Source organism: Struthio camelus, chromosome 1 (assembly GCF_040807025.1).
Source record: "Struthio camelus isolate bStrCam1 chromosome 1, bStrCam1.hap1, whole genome shotgun sequence".
In the NCBI taxonomy this organism is placed as follows: domain Eukaryota; kingdom Metazoa; phylum Chordata; class Aves; order Struthioniformes; family Struthionidae; genus Struthio; species Struthio camelus.
The window spans coordinates 214476498-214495832 of NC_090942.1; the positions used below are offsets into that span (position 1 = coordinate 214476498).

The 19335-nt window shown below is 38.4% G+C and overlaps 1 protein-coding gene across 1 annotated transcript; it reads left to right on the forward strand.

Moving 5' to 3' along the window:
• Window positions 1–496: 496 nt before the first annotated feature.
• Window positions 497–18738, forward strand: CHORDC1 (cysteine and histidine rich domain containing 1). The gene is made up of 11 exons (XM_068930525.1): window positions 497–686; window positions 6147–6196; window positions 7355–7411; window positions 7944–8104; window positions 8802–8902; window positions 9837–9895; window positions 10986–11056; window positions 11284–11389; window positions 12889–13008; window positions 13725–13787; window positions 14401–18738. The coding sequence occupies exons 1-11, from the start codon at window positions 623–625 to the stop codon at window positions 14542–14544; spliced, it is 996 nt and encodes a 331-aa protein (XP_068786626.1). The 5' UTR covers window positions 497–622; the 3' UTR covers window positions 14545–18738.
• Window positions 18739–19335: the final 597 nt, after the last annotated feature.

Genomic DNA, 19335 nt, shown 5'->3' on the forward strand with positions numbered 1-19335 from the left:
GCCGCGCCGCTCGCCCGGCTCCGGCCCGACCCCTGCCCCAGGCGGGCCGGAGCCCTTCAGCGGCGTTATCAAAACACGCCTCCGGCGGCAGAGGCGGACAGTTCCTCGCCCCCGCTCCGCGGGAGCGGCACTCGGCCATCACGGGGCAGCGAGGAAACCGGCCCGACGCGCAGCGCAGCGCGCACCCCACCGCCATCGCTGCCTCCCGCCCGCCGCCAACAGCTCCACACAGCCCCCACCCCCACTGCGCCTGCGCGCTGCCTCTCGCTCTCTTCCCCCCCCCGCCGCGGCCGCGCTCCGCAGGGCGCATGCGCACCAACGCCTCCACTCCCGAGCGCCCCCCCCGCCCGCCCCGGCCCGCGCAAGCCGCGCGCGCGCCTCTCGGCTTGGCAACGGCTCCCGGCGGCGGGCGGCGGGCGCCTGCGCAGTGGCGCCTGCCCGCTCGCTCCTTCCCCCCCCGCCCCCCCGCGAAGCTTCGTGAAGATTCCGGAAGGCTCCGCTCGGCTCCTTCCGCCGGGGCAGCCGCTCCGCCCCCGGCCCCGGCGCTGCCTGCCCGCTCGCCCGGCTGCTGCTCTGCCTGCCGGCCGGCGCCGGAGGAGCCGCTGCCGGCCGCTCCGTCGCCATGTCCTTGCTCTGCTACAACCGGGGCTGCGGCCAGCGCTTCGACCCCGAAACCAACACGGAGGGTGAGAGCGGCGGGCGGGCGGGTGTCACTCGGGGCGGTCGGCGTTGCCCTTCGTCCTTCCCCCCCCCCCCCGGCTTTGGGGTGCGGGAAGGCCCCTCAGCGGGGCAGCGAGGGGTCGGTGGGGCGGGCTGAGGGGCCTGGGCAGCCCCGGCACCCCTTGTGTCCTGCGCGGTTGCTGGGAGCTGTCAGGCCCGGCTGGGCTGGGCGCTCCCCCCCCCCCCCCGCCCATCCCCGCTGTCTTGCGGCCGGGCGGAGGCTCCCAAGCTGGTCCTGAACTTGCTTTTTGCGGAGGACTCTCGTTTTCATGTGCCGCTTTCGGGGTGGATGGGTGATCCGGTGTGATAAAATGATGCTGCAGGTTACTGCCTGAAGGGCGTTGCGGTAGCTGGACAGCGAAGCTTGGCAGAGTTGGAAGTGCCCCGTGAACGCGGAAGTCCAGGGCTGGCGTTGAGCCTGGCTTTCTGGTGAACTTCATGGGTTGTTGTTGGCACGGATAACAAACTTCCTCACCAAAAGTGTGGGTGGATAGTAATAATCAAAGATTTTGCGTCTCCTTGTAGACTTATGTTCGGTCTTGTCAAAATGCTGTGTCAGAGCACTATGAGGGAAAATAAACCACAAAAAGCAGTTCTTTACCTTTAGAACATCTCCCCACAGTGTGTACAGTGGAGGCCTTGAGCAGCACGCATTTTTGGGGGAAGTGCTTCAGAGTTCTTTTGTGGGTGTTGTGTGCATCATAGAGTTACGTTATCAACTACTCGTTTATTTACAGTGTGTATACTTCTAGCAGATGATAAAACGTGTCTTATGATACATATATGTCTGCTCTGTCAACTGTTTTAAGCTCTTGTAGCGCTTCCCCCCATGAGTGTTGGCCATGAAGTACCTGATGAGAAATGTCTTCAATGTGTTATCATTTTAGGTTGCAAAGTTCCACTGAGGCTGCAAAAGGGTGATCTCAGTTCCCAACAGGATTGCCCTCCACTGGTTTGTAAAGACTCTGTGTTGGCTGGATTTCTAGAATGGCCTCTTTGTGCCAGCTTAATTTTTAGTGATCCACAAGATTAGAGGTAGACTAATGGGCTGTAGCATGTGCTTACTGTCTGATTAAGAGCCACTGCATAAACTGTTTGTTTTGTTTTTCTAAGCTAAGTATTTTCAAGAGAGGGACAATATTTTGAGCAAGTCTCTCAAATGTTGGTAACAGCAAAAGCTGCCATGGTTTTGGAAAGCTTCTATTTGGTGAATTCCCACCTTTCCTCCTGTTCCCAAAAGACAAAGTAGATAATTTTTTTATTTAAAAAAAAAACTTCACTGGTGCGTCATGATCTATTCTTGCTATTCAGACAACAGTTCTTCTCTGTGTCTTCCTAGGTATACGATAAAAATTGTACCTGATCAGATTGGCATGGCACTATTACTTGCTAATTGTATGATGCTTGGATGAGGAACACAGCTTCTTGAGCTGAAGTTCGTTTAGGTAAATGACTGGAGTTCTTGTTGGAATTGCAGTGTCCTAGATTAAGCCATTCTAAAGATACGTCATTCTTCACAGAACACTTCAGAAAACAGTTTGACATTTTTTGCTGAAGTAGATCTGACTTTCAGCATCCTTAAATTCCCCCAAGGTCAGTCGGATGATTAGTGCTTAGACATCAAAATCTCTATTTAGATATGTTGGGCTGTAAAGTTAAGGGTTTTTTTGTACTTCAGAGCTCCATTCTGAACAGGCGAAAACATTGAATTCATTGTGAGGATTAAGGTTAGTACATGTGTTAACCACCAAAATACTTACTCCTTTCATAGAAACTTCTGTATTGATGTAGTCTTAAGTTGAGGAGCAAGAGTTATTAGGAAATATTCTTGAATGAATTTCGAGAGAAAATAAGGCCTGTCAGTCTCAAAACTGTTTTGGAGCTTTCAGCCTTTCTGTCCATATTCAGCCTTGGTATAGATGTTCCCATAGTGATGATTGTAAGTTTGAGGCCGTTAATGTTCTCTTCAGAATCAGATGACAGAAATAATGTATGCATCAACTTTCTATATAAACCATTGTTTCAAGAAAAAAAAAAATGGGCAAATGGTAACTGTCTGATTTTTTTGTATGCTTCTGAAAGAGGTGCAGAAAAGCAACCGGAGGGAAAGCAGTAAAGGGACGTCTACACGATTGTGACAGTGCACCATTATGAATTCATTCCTGGCATGCCTGCCAAGATAAAAATTTAGCATTCATTTTAGCAATGTTAACTGCTAATCAAGTCCATGCTGTTCAAGGCTTGTACAACATCCGACAGAAGGTGGAGCTTAACTTTCAGAGGGTCTTGATTTCTATGCTATACTGTAACATTTCTTTGATTTGGGCTACAGCTTTGTGAGGTGGATCAAAGTCTTTTTTCTGCAGCACATTGATGCCTGAGGGTACGCTTTAAAATTATGCTTAAAGCAGTTTAATTTGGTCTTTTGCCAGAACGGAAGGACTTAACTCTCTCTGTCTTGCCTATTTTTACCCTGTTTCCTTAGACTGAATTTGGTAATACTGCAGTTGCAGGATAAACGTGATCACAGAGCTGAGGAAGACTTACTTTGTGTTTCTGAGGTTAAGTGAGGGAAAGAGGACTCGGATTTCTGTTTCCTCAGCTCACTGATCATGCTTACCTTTGGCTACACCCTCGCTAGACTGAGAGCCCCCAGCTAGACCCAGAAAAAGAAGCCTTTTGGCCTGGAGCTGCACTGGATGGCGTTACAGGAAATTTTGCAGTTTGTCTGTCTAAAGTCGGCTTCTGTAGCCTTGCCTGGTACCCACAGTTCAAACTCCGTTCCTATAGAAGCGCGTCCTCTGATCCTCTCTTTTTCCCAGGGCTTTGTATTTCTCAGCCTGAGCCTCTCTTTTCTCTGTGAACTATTTATGAACTCCTGCCTTACCATGTTTTTCCTGTTTTCTACATCCTGTAAGAAATTCAGTGGAATTGGCTTCCTAGCTTCAGCAACCTCTTGAAGGCATCTCTTTCCCCAAGGTGTTGAATGAAGTTTATCAGGTCTAACAACCTTTTATTTTTTCTGGGCTTGCAAAGTATTAAGAGTGTTTCCACAGGATAGCAGCTCAGTGTGTAAGTTCCATAGGGGCAGATATCTTGCTTCATCCTTGAGAATTTAACAGGATTCCATTGCAAATGCCTCATTAGATGATCTGTGCCATTTTCTGCTTTGGCATTTAACCAAAAGCGTAACAAGATACTTAAATGAATAAGCGAGGATGTTGCAGGAAGGTGATGACTGGAGGCCAGTGTGTGCATTATAAGACTAAGATTGGTTTATGAGCACTTTAAAAAAGTGGTACTTATATCTCCGGAAATGAACTGAGCATGAGAGAAGATAGCTTTCTTTGAATGACCTTACGTTTCCTGGTGTATTAACGGTAGTGGAAAAAAAGACTTGACTGTCTTGATGTATAATGACAACCAAAAGATGGAAACTGAACTCAGACAAATCAGAAATAGAACCTGCTTCTAGCTGTTAGTGACTATCAGTGCGTGCTAAGTTCCGTTTTTTTTCCACCAGTCTGAGGTGGAGAATTTTTATGGAAGTAAACTTCACTCTGATGTGAGTTGTTGGGCCCAATACAAGTAGAAACGGGTGATTAGCTTACTGTCCTTTGACATGCAGACTATACTACTGGAATCCAGCCTACTTCATGAGTAAGTCCCACTGCCTCTCTTGAGGCACAGCAGAGCTGCTTGCCTCAGCATCCTCTGTTGTGGAGCATGCATGGCTTCATGCGATACCAAACAAACACCCCACTCTCTGCTGCTACATGATGTATCTCCTCCTAGGACAGCTTCAGGAAGGAAAGAAAAAGGACTGGGCTTGGCCAGATGGATACGTATCCTGTGTGTGATCTCTGAGCAGAGGATTGCTGTCCCTGAATTAACTGACCCCGAGATTGTTTCAGTCTCTAGAATATGGCACTTATTAACCACGTCTCTCTCATTTGAACCCACTTACTTGTGAGAGGTCAGAAATAGTAATTCAAGACTTCTGATTCAGAAATTATATTTGCTGCAAACATAGTTTAGTTTTACTACCGTGATGCTAGTGATGACATACTTTCCTACTTCTGGAAAAGAATAACCTCGATTTTTAGTTTTGTTGGAGTTAGCAGGGAAGTCCTAGGCTCTTTATACGACGTAACCAAATTTTCATAGTTTTTTTCTGAGGTTTACTAGCATTAGCCTTTCATCCTGAAGCTAAAGGGATTGATAGAAGTTGTGGATATGTAGACAAGTCCTGCTGTAGGGCTGATGCCCTAAAATATGAGCTTTTTGAGTTTGAGGTGGGAACTGTCATATGAAAGTAACTTGTTTTCCAGACCATATTAATGCCTTAGACTTAGGCACTGAATACGTAAGTAAAGAAGAAGATACCAAGCAATCTTTTGTAAACCTACATATTTATTAAAATTAAAAATATCAAAGTGATTTGTTTGCCTACAGATAGTTAAATGAGCTACATTATTAATAAAGGATTGTTTATCACTAATTTACGTCTTGTTATGTAAAATGTGACTTACTCTTTCCACTCTTCTGTTTTACTTTTTGTGTCACTTATTTTAGCTGTTTTTACGTCAGAAGAAAAAAATCCATGCAGTACGTGTTAGAGATGTTATGTAATTAGAGGAATTATTACACTTGACAAATGCATATATTCAACTTAAAAGAGCAGTTACTGCATAAAATGCTATCATGTTGATAAAACACGTGGTCTGTGAGATATTCCAATTAATGGAAATAGCATTTCAATTTAGTGTTTGTACAGAAGCCAGGTATAATTAATAGTATTAACCTGTCTAAATCTTGTATGTGGGAGATTGGCTTTTTGCTTCGAGTCCTTAAATGACCTAGGATGCCACAAACAGCCACTAAAGACCAAGCTGATTAGCATGGATAAATTAATGAACTGGAGATATGCTTCCAAGCTCTCTGAAAATTCAGTGCATCTGAATAGAAAGCCTAGATCTATCCATACGGCTGCAAACAGGTGTATTTGATGTTGTAAACTGGTATTTTATTTCCATCAGATGGCCATCGGGCTGCCCTTTTCTTACTTCTGCTGGATTACCAGTGAGGACTAATTGTTGGTGGAGGCTAGAGATGGTCCATAGAAAGTTTATTTGGTGAAAACGGAGGAGGAATTTGTTTCAGGTGCCTACTTTGTAGTCTTTGTTGTACAATACAGAAGAAATATTCTTGATTATTTAGGTTTAATACATGCAGTCAGAAAGCCTATTCTGTGAAGTCTGTAGTTTCTTTCGTTAAGTATGTGCGTTTGGGAGAGCACTGCAGCTCATGGCATTTGTGAATTGCATGTATGGCATTTTTTGCTGTTTGTGATCAGATGAATAGTTACAAGGATTCTTGGTATGCCTAAATAGTAATAAATATTAATAATAGTCATTTTCTTTTAGATTCATGTACATATCATCCAGGTGTGCCAGTCTTTCATGATGCTCTGAAAGTAAGTATGAAAATAGCTTTTTAAGTCTTATCTCTTTGTGTAGAACAGTATGCTTGTGATGTTTTTTTTCCCTTTTTTTCTCTTTCAGATCTGTCAATGGCATAGAAACTAATATCCAGTCTATCATGTATGAGCAATACCATGAAACTAGAAAACAGCTTATTCAATACTGCAAAAGAAATTAAAAGCCATATTCATATGGTCTGAATGCCACACACATCCTTATGAGTTGTGTTTCCTGTTGATTGACTTTAGGTGTCTCAACAGTTCAATTAGGTCCTGTAATAGATCTCTAGAGGCATTGAGAGGTATCATACTCTTCAGTTGTTAACTTGCCTGGAATTTAGACCGTCTGGTTGTGGTTTTAGGTAGCTAGAACACTAGCATACATTTCACTACATTTGCCTACTATAAAAAATAGCTGTGTGCTTCTAATCTGATAAACAAACATGTCTGTTAAGTTAGGAGCGCTCACCCATGCCCCAGACAGCTGTCCAGGATTCTTGGGCTACATCTTCTGTAGTGAATACATATACACCTGGAACTGGTCTGTGGTGGTTAGGCCGACAGACACGTGGCCCGTATTCATAACACTGAACCCTTTTCTACTTCCGGATCAAGTGGCTACATCCAGACTACCTACCAGGAGTTACTGAGAGAGAACTGCTTGTCTCGAGCCAAAACAGTACCAGAAATCATAATAGTAATTTTTACAGACAACTGTATATTGACAAACAACAAAATATACAAACAACTGTATATTGTCAGAAATCTGCTGTCCAGGAATGTTCCATAGCACTAATTTACTAATACAGATGTAGCCTAAGTGATCTTTCTTGACTGAGCTGCGGGACAAACGAATCTTTTTCTGGTGTTTAGGAACTGCTTCTACTGGCAAAGTATCTCATCCCTTCCCCATGATGTGTAATGCCTTTCAGCTTTCTGATTAAGACACCGTGAGTGAACTAAAAAATGGCAGTTGTAATAGAGTTCTGTAATTTGTAAAAACTACAGAAGATTGACAGCAGTGCCCAAAGGAAGGAATATTATTATAATCGTGAAATTCTGCATCTAGAAGGGAATGTAACTAGTCCTTTATAAGTTGTCGATGAATAAGATGTTCATGCTTGTTTTGTTCTTACTCCAAAATGGTTATAGGGTTGGTCGTGTTGTAAGAGAAGAACAACAGACTTTTCTGACTTCCTGAGCATTGTGGTATGTACTCAAGATATTTTGAAAGTATTATACTTGTCACATCACGGTGATAAATATTAAAGGGTACATGTGTTTACATGTTTAAAATTTTCTTACTTTTGTTAAAACTGTATTAAGTCTTGGATGTGCTATTTTTACTTGCTACAATGTTGAAATTAAATCTCAGTTTTCAAGGTTTAACAGTTGCAATTAATTCTGTCAAAACCTTTGTAAACTCTTGTTAACAATGAAGGAAGGCAAATTAAGATTTTTTTTTTTCCTTAAAAGAAAAAAGAACTATTGCTTACGTTTAAAAGACTTATATTGCATTGCTTGGTTATGGAAAGTATGCCATTTTTTCCTTAAAATACCTGAAAATCAAGTGTTTGTTGAAATGAAGATATTTTTCACCTTAGTCGTAGGATTTCCTTTTTGGCCGACATTATGAGTGGGCTGAAGAAATAGATCGTAACTTGTTGCAGTTTCTGATACTTTTTAATTGTGCACACAAAATATGCTGCATGAATATATAAACACATGCTTTCCGTAATAGGGCTGTACAAAGGGTCTCCATAACAGTGAGAAACCTCCTGAGCCTGTTAAACCAGAAGTCAAAACTACCTCTGAACGAAAGGAGCTAGCTGAACTGAAACCCAAATTTCAGGAGCATATAATTCAGGCACCAAAACCATTGGAAACCATTAAAAGACCAAGGTATAGTATACGAAACTGCAAGTTTTGCCAAATGGTAGTCAGTTGGCCGAGTTAAAGCTCATTTGGTTGTTTAGTTTTACACAGATGTGTCTGAGCACTGGGCGGGGTGCTGTTATATAATAGCTATAGTGCTGTTACAAGTGGGCGGTGATGTTCAACTTGTTTTTGTAGGCTTTCTGTCTTTCTATTCTGTTTCTATTTCTAGAGTTAGAAATTCCCAAATGAACTTTAAGCCAGCTTGCGTTCAGTAGCAGTGATGTTATCTTGAGCTTCAAAATGAAATAAAACGGTTTTATTTAGGACAAGGCAGTACAGGATCCCTCAGCAATGACCTTGACAGGAAACAAAAATTGCAATGTAAAGCCTCCTGGATTAGAATACCACTAGCATTTGTTTTTTATGTTTTAAGCATTCTTAAAAATATTTTTAGTGTCGTTACATTCACATTCCGTAATCTCTCCCAATTTATTTTTATTATTGTAGGGAATTTAAGATTTCCTATTGAAAACAGCGACCCTCTTCTAAGTTTCTAGTCTGTTTTTCCATAAACAATAAGAATTGGCATTTAGGAATCTAGTTTGTTTGTTATAAGGGAGGATGAAAAGGAAGACTCCTATAGCAAGGTTAAAAGTTACTGTTGTCATCTTTTGCAAATATTTTTCATAAATTTAACGTGAATACCTTGACTCTTTCTTAGCCCAGATGAGCCAATGACAAATTTGCAGCTGAAAGTGTCAGCTTCCTTGAAGCAAGCATTAGATAAACTGAAACTGTCATCAGAAAACGAGGAGAAAAAAGGTAAGATTATGCATAAGTCAAGTATATATATAACATTTCTGGTCAGGCAAATAAATGTAAAATATAATTATTTTAGAAACATCAACAAAACATAGTATGTAAAAGATGTTCATGTTCTTAATATACATAAAACATCATCCAGTGGACGGAATGATAAAGCTGAAATATGAGCAGAGTGAAGGGGCCTGGGTGTCAGAAGTGTGTTCCCAGTAAAATTATTTGAACTGTTTATTTTGTAAGATTTTCCTGATAGAGTGGATGTGGGAACCTCTTTGCCTGAATATAGGACTGAAAGAGTTTCCCAAGAAGTAAAATCTACTAATCCGTTATTGCTGACATCATGCCTTTCATAAGCTGGTGAAACTACCCTGAAGACTAGTTTGTTCTCCCTTGTATGTTTTTCCCTCTTCTTTCTTCCCACAGTTCTCTTGGAATTGTGTTCCAGAACTAAACTGCTGCTTACAAAACTTTTTCTAAGTTCAAACTAAATGCATCTGTGGCCTTTTTTTTTATCTTTTTGCTTGTGTGGGAACACTGTCATTTAACTGTTGCAAATTCTCTCCTTTTATGTATTTATAGACAGCAATTGGAGCCTTTACAGTTCTAGTTCTATGAAGTCAAACAAGATGAGCTGTTGTCATGTGATGTTTCTCTTTGCCTACAATTATAGTAGTAATGTCCCCCTTAACACAGTGCAAAAGTCTAGAACCTAAAATCTGATGCACAGATAATATGGCAATGTTTTGGGATGTTAACTTAACTTTTTTTTTATGTATACCTTTCTGGCAGCCTTCTGTACAAGATAGAACATAGAAGATTCTTTTTTCCTTGATCTAGCCCTTAGTTCTTTTTAACTTTCAGTAAAAACAAAACATTTAGTAGATTTGCGTACACTTCAGTTGCCTTATTTCTGTAATAATGATTCTGTTTACAGAGGAGGACAGTGATGAAATCAAGATTGGTACAGCATGTAAAAATGCAGGCTGTTCAAAAGTAAGTGGCTCATTTCCACTCTTAACAGTTTAGCAGGTATGTTTAAGTGCACAGTTCTGTGATGTGTGTGTTTTTGGTTTTGGTTTGATTTTTTTTTTTTTAAGTGCACTACCAAGTGATTCAAAACTGGCATAAAGTCTATCAGGCCGAGCAAATAGACACTTGAAAACACACCTTAGTTTTAAATAAATGTGGGCTGTTTTGTATTGTGGATGTAGTAAGTCTAAGACTTTTCTTTTCTTTCTTTCTGAGGCCCATCCTACAGTTCTAATTAGTAAGTATGCCAAACCAAAGATACTGAAGTGGTTCAGTTTAAAACGTGAAACAAAATATTGGTGAGAGGTCACTTACTGGTAACGCTTTGAATTGCTCCTGAAAACCTGTACCTGCTTCAGGAATTTCTGTGGACTTTGTCCATTAATGCTTGCTGCTTGAATAATCCACAAAGAAACATTTTAACACTTGCAGCATGAAAATTATTTTTTATGTTACACTGTCATTTAAACTGACACTTTTTACACTAACAGCCTTGTTCTATAGGGAACAGGACAGTAGAATTGAAATAATGTAGTTCACTGGAGAGCTGACAAATTTTGTTTTCTTTTTATTGAAACTCTGGCGGGAGAGGAGTTTACAACGGTCTCTTGTTTGTGTTAGAAGGAACTGGTGTCGTTCCATGGCAGAGACGTATGGCATTTGATTTACTTCCTTTTGAGAACATGTGTGTTTTCTTTTAGGAATGATAATTGTAATGTATTTTTAATGAATTATTTGTTTTTTCTGTGAATATTTAGTGCATTTTAAAGATAGATCTCTCTGTGAGGGTCTAAATAGACATTTATGAGCATGGTTCAACAGATGATAGCGCTCCAATACAAAGTATAGCTTACAAAAAAGGAGTGCCGGGGACCTTCTGTGAATGAAAGTTGAATGACCGTTTTGGAAAGCTAGAACAAGCCACTCAGAAGCTTTATAGTACTTTGTTCAATATTCCTCTTGTATTTTTTTCACTTTAGTCCACGTACTGAATCAGTGATACTCTTCAAATGTGTGTTCTGTTTTGTTTTGTTTTTTTGTTTTTTTAAACCAGACATACGAAGGACCACAGAGCACCGAAGAAGTATGTATATACCATTCTGGTGTACCTATATTCCATGAAGGGTTAGTATTATAGAGTTAACTTTATTTTTATTTATTTATTGTTAATCTGCTATCTGTAACTGCTTTCTTTGCAGGTATTGTTTTCGTTGTATGTTTTTTACAGTCCAGTCCTGGGAGAGGGTGTACTAAATTAACCGTAATACTGCATAAAGGAAAGATCTTGGGTATCCATAGTAAATAGTGTCTTAAATATTGTTTGTTAAATATTTTCTTTTCAAACTCTAAAGGATGAAGTATTGGAGCTGTTGTAAAAGAAAAACATCTGACTTCAATACATTTTTAGCTCAAGAAGGCTGTTCAAGAGGAACACATGCATGGACTAAAAAGGATGCAGTAAGTAGTATTAGTGTTACATTTTGTAGTTAGTTATTCTGAACATTGAAAAGTAGTTGTGGCTTGATTGAGTAATTATTGTAGTAGAGCTGTTACAGATCACTACCTGCAAAATGATATGGAGGATATTATGCATGACAGTGCAGAAATAGTTTGAAATAATCTGGATAGAAGTATAGTTGTAATGGAGGACAACCTTTCTTTTTATTGATGGATATATAAAAGTAAAAAAAGTGTTTTTTGCAAATTCAGTTTTAAAAAAGACCCTTTTTGTGTATTAGTTTATGGTATTCCAGACAGTATTCTTTTAACATGAGATTCTAAGAAATCTTTCCTCCCACAAAGGCCATGAAGAGTATAGCCGTACATGCTTTATAGTAAAATGTACTGTACTTCCAATTTTATTCACGCTAGCTGAATCATATCAAATTATTAGACAGGGATTGCTGGACAGAACTGGGACCATGAGATTGGAGTCTTTTTTGATAGTCTTTTACTTGGGAGGGGTATCTTGCTCTGATTTGGATTCTGTTTTAAGCATCTGAATCTTTCGTCTGCGTTTTTAGAAAATATAGAACTGGGTGACATAACTGAGCAGTTACTCAACAAAAAAACACTAGCAGGTCACGTGCGGGTGAACGCAAAATTCTTTTTATGAATATAGTGTCTACTGCTGATGCAAAATTATATTAATACTGCAAACATCAGTAACATTTAACAAAAGAAAATCAAAGATGTACTACAGAAAGTGTAGTAGTTCTATTTTACCTCATTCTACAACGTTTTCTTCCCAAGTCCTTTGTTTCCTCTGAGTCACAGAATTGTTGCTTGCTTTGACAACTTAGGTGCATGCTTAAGCAGTATTTTCAGATATGGAAAAGAGGGATAAAAAGCTGAAGTTGTGAGCCTAAAGCAGGAGAATATTCTTTTAAAGAATTTACCTGTGCATTAAGAAACTCTTCATTAACTGTCTTTAGGTTAAGATAAGGGGTTCTTAGCCAACTTTTTTTTAAATGACTAGCTTCTTTTTTTGTGATTTATTCTTTTCCACTATTTTTTTACCCCATCAGAGAAGACAGGAGATTCTAAGTAATTTCTTGCAGTAATGTGGAAACTTCTTGGAGTTCTGCCTTGCTTTTTCTTCTTTGGGTTCCTTCCTGCTGCCTACTGGATGCTGTAGGCTTGGACAGAAAGTTAATCCAACAAGAAAGATCTTGATTTCGTTCTATCACACTATGCCTTTTTCTTATCATCGTCCCTGTCGTGAACATTGCTTTTCTCAGTTCTAATGTGTGTCAAGGGCCAGTAGCTGAATGTTGATTAAAAAGTTAGGTAAGTAGGGTTTTGCATACTCATCTGAACACAGGGTATAGTTCTGTATTAGCTGTGTTTTATCGATTATTAAAATCGACCTAGATTCTTTTCCTATTTAATCTTGTAAAAATTCTCATGGATGTAATTTTAGTAACTTTTTTTTCATAACTTTTCTTCTTATATAGGGAAAGAAAGTAGTTCCATGCAGACATGACTGGCACCAAACTGGAGGGGAAGTAACTATTTCGGTATATGCTAAAAACTCTATTCCTGATCTTAGTTATGTAGAAGCAAATAGCACAATGGTGAGTATCTGCCGTAGGATTTAATTCTGTTGTTGTTGTTGTTGTTAATTTTGTTATTAAAACACAGCAGTTTGACGTAATGAAAATTTATCTTCTGCTTTATTTACAAAGCAGATGTAAAATAGTATAAGAATCTTTTTTGATAAACAGTTTTTCCTGTCACTTGTTTTTGTTCAAATATGTATAGCACTTTTTTCCCCGAATTCTGTATGGACGTCTGTACTTTTAATGTGTTTTTTTAGCTGCAAAAAAAGTCCAGAAACTTTAATTAAAAAGTTTTGCATTTAAAACCTTAAAGTGTGGTTGCAAAATATTTACATCGCTATATGTGTAACTAATTATAGATTCATAATTTCATTGTATTTGGCTTCAAGTAGCTTAATATCATTCTTCCTGGTATGCAGTTTCAGAGGTACTGATGTTCTAAAAAAAAGTGTTAAAATGACACTTCTCCAATTTATTTCTTCATAACAAATTTGGGGAAAATGATACTACCTACAGTAGATATTTATGACCCCTATCAACTGTGATCTATACAATATTTTCTGTCATCAGAATCTATTAGTATGAATTTTTACCCCTGTGTGTAAGGAAGAGTTTGATCACTTTGCTCCTGTAGGATCTGAGTCCTGTTGTGATATATTTTACTTAAATGTACTTGAGTTATTAAATGTTTCATTAGCCTGACAAAATTCTCTGTTATTCTCTCTATTAAGTTAAATATCCACATTGTATTTGAAGGAGAAAAGGAATTTCATCGCAATGTCAAATTATGGGGAGTAAGTATAAGAATCATTTTTTCCATTTCAAAAAAAAAAAAAAAGCTCAGCTTTCTGTCTTTCTAAACATGTTTTTCTCATTACTCTGCTTATCGAAAGAAGTTCAATTGCACATCATTCAGTACTAAAATTAAATCTGAATCTAAAGCCCTGAGTGACCATGTCTTACATGGTAGTTTACCCTGTTTGGAACAGGACAACTTCCTGAAGTCCCCTCTCACCTGAATTAGGATTCCTAAGATCCTGTCCTAAATATGGTAGTGGTATTGCAGAAAACTCTTATCACCAGATAAGTGCACGCTTAGGTATGTGTTAGGCTTGTGTGTATACATAGGCATATCTTCATAGCTTAGGAGTTGGAGATGGCTGAATATTAAAGATTTTTCCAGATAACCGATGGAATTTCATCTAAAAGTTAAATCTCTCTCAAATTTTAGAATATGCAGAATATTCAGGTGTAAGATAGAATAGTTCATAGCGAGTCCTGCTCTCAACTGTCACATCTAAAGATCTCTTAAAGTGTAGTGCATCAGGTAGCCTTCTCAACTTTAAGTCTTAAACATCTGGCAATTGTATTCTTAAACTGAAGTGTGAAACGTTTGCTCTGTTTTAGGTAATTGATGTAAAGAGGAGTTACGTGAACATGACAGCTACAAAGATTGAGCTTACTATGAGAAAAGCAGAGCCCCTATTATGGGCAAGTCTTGAATTACCAATATCCAATGCACAACAGAAAAAAGAGAATTCAGATCAATAATGAATGCCAGAGACAAGTTATTTCCCATCATGAAGTGGTGACTTGCTACTGTAATCAAATATTTAACTTTTATATAGATTCATTTTTTATGCTAGGTCTTGCACTCCAGTCTACAAAGAAAGTTAAAGTTGATGCACAGTAAACGAGGTTGTAAGCTTGAAGAGTAATAGCAATTTCTGCTCTTGCTTCCAAGAGTGTATTTATTCTAGTTGGAGCGTTTCGACGGGAAGTTAAAAAGCTATTACAGTTTGCTTACAGCCTTGCCTACTACGCGCTGACTTTCCAAATGGATATTCTCTCAGTCCATGCTGTATGTTAATTTTTCAAATGTTCTGTTTAGACTGGATCTACTGGGTAGTACATGCTGAATTCAGCTCTGTTCATTATGAAACTTTGAATGGTAAGGATATAAAATCTGAGTTTATGAAATGATTAACATGCGATTCCACATCTAAAATAAAAAGGGTACTTTAAACATGAAAGGACACTTGCAGGCTTGCACTTCTGTGTTCTGAAAACAATGTTTGTTTTATTATCTGTTGGCTGTGGAATGATGGAGTTAAAGGGTATTTTGCTAAGGGGTTAAGTACTTGTTTGCTCTCTTTTATATTTGAAAGCAGGAGATGAGACAAAACCCTACAGCTAGATAGGCAAGAGGGGATTTGTTTTTGTTTTCCTTTTGTTCCTGTGCCTTTCCCTAGCATTGGTGCTTGAATTGTTACATGTAAAAGTGAATGGGCAATGGAATGGCTGAATAATCTATCAAATTGCAGAATATTGTAAAATCGCCAAGTTACTATCTGTCTCTTTGGCAGTTATTAGAATGTATATTCTGTCCTATTCCCCAACATTCAAAATTACGAATCTTTTCCAAAGTAGGCGGATATCTGCAGTAGTCGGAGACTGTAGGTATCTCCAGGATAATTCCCTATTGGTATACATAGCTCTTGCTGCTGAAGGTGGTAAGCAAAGACGACTTATCCCATAGGTAAATTTATTGAAGAGAAACAAACAGCAAGCTTTAAAATGTGTGTCTTAAATCATAATTGTACCTTTGAATTAAAATGTTTTAAAAATACTTTTTTCCCCTTCAACCTCATAAGCAAAAGACAGTGAATGAAGAAAAACAAGGTCATATTTTTGTTTCCGTTTCTCCAACGGTAAAGATTTATGGCTGAAAACAGGAAAATTTTAAAGATGTGTCTTTTATCTAAGCAGCAACTTTGCAGTAACATTAATTTCTCATTCTGCTTAAAATTGCTTCTTAATCTTGGGTTACAGCTGATAGAAAATGCATGCTTCCTTGTTTATTTTGCATGATTTACACATAACTATTAATTGTGCCAAAACGTAAAAAGATACACACGCAGTCCTGTGGGGCTGATGCTTATCTTACCTACATTGACAGACCTGGAGCAAAGCCAGTAGGAACTTAAAATACAGGAAAAGCATTCTGAAGTTAAGGGTTTTCTAAGCATCTTAATCTTTTCCAATAGGTGTAATTTGATTTGAGTTCAGAGTTCTTTCTCTAGCAGTACTTTGAAATCCTACTTCATGCTTAAAGTAGTAGGAAGTATATTACCAAAGAACTACCTCTCCTCCCCCCCCCCCAAAAAAAAAAGGTGGGAGAGAGAAGAAGAAAGTAACACCAGTGGATTTTTTTATATATATATGTATGTGTGTGTGTGTGTATATGTATATATATATGTAAAATCTGTTCAGTGCTGCTTTACCTTTGTTTCAAGATCCTGTTTCCTCATTGACTTTGAGGAGGGAGTATGATCGCTTGCTCCTTTGGGCCCCTCTTTAAAAATACAGCTCTAAGTTAGCTTTAAGTTCTGCCTGAAAGCATTCTGTTAACTTACTAATGCCTTTTTAAAAGAAATTTGAAAGTGTGAGATGCTATTCATTGGTGGGATACAAGCTTGCAAAAATTGATGCCTGAAAACGATCCTCTAAAGATCGTACAGGTGTTCTCTAGTATGTTCTAGGCAAACAAGTCCAGTTTTTACAGTAGTGACAGTGATCACTTAAGTGGATAAAGAATTGCAGATGCTGCAACTAGTAGCATGCCATCTGTATTTTTGTAAGCAGAACACTGAACTTGAACAGCAAAATGAGAACTGTATAAATGCCAGGATAGAATTCTTATTTAACAAGCAAGTTAAAAAGTCTGTTTATCCACATGGATATATAAATAGTATAAATGTCTTATGTTAATGTTCTTGATGCTTTATTCCATCGTTTTCAGTTTAATTGCAGCATCATGTACAGTAAATTTAATTGTATAAAAATCAATTTTAAGGAACTATAAGGGAAATGGAATTACAGAATTTCTGTTTTTAAGCATATCATAATATTTAATGAAAGCCATCAGTCACCTGATCACACTAAACACTAAATTTAGCAAAGTGTAGATGAATGGAACTTCTGTTGTTCAGGCTACAGGCTTTGGAATCCTGAATCTATTTATTATACTGTTTAAAATTACATTCTGCTAGTAGCTGGGACAACTTGGCAATGCAGTAAGTAAAAGAAACCTCCTGTGAACATTGTCTTCTCTCTTTCTCTCTCTCTCGTTTTTTTTTATTTTTTTTTTTTTTTAATTCAGTTAGTTGACAGTTCCTACACTTCTCCTCTGTTGTTCATGCTTTCAGTGGAGAACTGTAGATATTTCAGGAGTTCCCTAATGACTTTCCTAATCAGTGACAATGAAAAAAAAATTTAAAATGCACCTGTTTTTGTTTTGTTTTTTTAAACAAAAAGAAAAAAACTTTGACCAGGCAAGGAGGTATAGGTTTTGAGAAACTACACTGTTATTTGCATGACCTATGACGTTTTTGGGAATAAAGGATGAATTTTCAGGTGTTGTAAATTGCTGCAAGTGTTTTGTTTTAAATGTATTAATTTTTTAGCAGTTTTATGTATGCATCCATCATAAAGTTGCAAAAGCTGTATCACTTACTGAATTGGAATGCTTTGAGGAGATTCTCACTCAGAAGCTGTCTTTAAAACTGATGTTTGATCCTGTGATATGGTGAAATGAGATTTTGAAATCGCAAGTAGCAGGTGGCACTTGAGTAGAATTTTCTTTTCACTAACTTTTATTAGTAAACGTGGAGAGAAGGTGAAACCAATTTTGGTACACCAAACCAATCATAATACTTCTTGAAAGCAGTATTTGAGAAGGTAGATAAGTGATTTTTTTTTGATCATACACGCTTTCACCTAATACAAGTGAAATTAAGTAACTACATAAAGCGTGAGCCAGTATGTACTAGAATATTTGCAGTTAAATTACACGTTATTTCATGTCTTCAGAAGTTGTACTGTATTTAACAGATTGGTTAACTTGCTGCAGTCTAGTTATATTTTTCTGTCATGGGACTCTAAAAGCTATACTGTATTTAAGAATAGTTTACATGTTATACATGTAGACAGCATATTATGTGTCTCAGAACTGACCATGCCGGTGCATGTAAAACTGTTTTCCTTCATAGTCCCTTCTCAAAATGAAAGATACTGTATGGATGTACAAATTTTGTGGGTTTTTTCCCCCTCTTGTTTATTTTCCTACCTACTGTTACATAATATTATCTCTAACAGAACATTTCTTGGAGGAGTTAGAATTTATTTTCAAGGTTAATACACATGGGCTGTTCCACTCTTCTGACTCCTACGTTTTACAAGGCACCAATGTAATTTTACAAAAAAACTTCCATCTACTGATCTGCTGGAACACTTGCATTATCAAGTCACCATTTCAGTAGTTTAGGAACTACTTTTGCTAGGAATTCTGCCTTGGGAAAAAAAAAAAATCTACTTATTCTGTGTAATGATGCCGTTTTTTGCTTGCATTCTTTAAACATGGCATGAGTGTTGGTGAAATAATGTACCATCGTTGGTCCTTCCCTATTGCTACTAATGTTTTTTTATTTCCACTCAGGAAAGATCTTTTTTTAAGGTAATGAGTTATGTGTCTGGAACACTATTTTAAAGTGGTAATAATTTTGCCATTATAACAGTCTTGAATTATGTTGGGGGAGGGAGGTGTCTTTTGCATGGTTGTCTGATTCTGCATATACATAAAACTTACATGCAGAAAATTTCTCTGATCTCATGTCTTTGTGCTTTAGGTTTTCTTTTTTTTTTTTCCTAAATGTATTCAATAAAATTCTTACTATGTGCTGGTTACTCGTGTTTATTTTTGACTGACTTTTTATTAGGGAGAGCTTTTCGAATTTGCTACACTGTTGTCCAAAAAAAAAAAAAAAGAAAAAGAAAAAACCCAAAGTAACCCCTATGTTTAAGGGAAAAGATGTGGCAAAGGGCTTTTTTCCCAATGCCTTGGTTTGTTTCTTTTTGTTTGTTTTCAAACAACAGCCCAATGAAAAGAGACATGAAGTTTTGCCTCCAGTTTGAATGGGCATGGCTACTCCGATGGGGACTTGTCTTGCTCATGGAAACTGTTCTGTCCAAGAACTTTGAGCTGTCACAAACTCCTTGGAATTGGAAGAAGCAGGCAATTGCATGGGAAAATGCGGAAGAGTGTCGAGGCGATAGGCGATGGAAGCTAGCCAGACCCTCCTGTAGGAAAAGGTGCATCTACAGGGCAGGCAGACCCATAGTCATGTGGCTGAGCCCATGCCAGCGTGGTGCTACACCTGGGCTTTGAATCGAGATTAGTGATGAGCTCATGCATAAGTGTATAGCACATAAAAACCTCACAGAGTTTCCCCCCCACCCCAGCATTCCTCGCCATGGACCGACACTCAGCAGTGCCAGGGACTC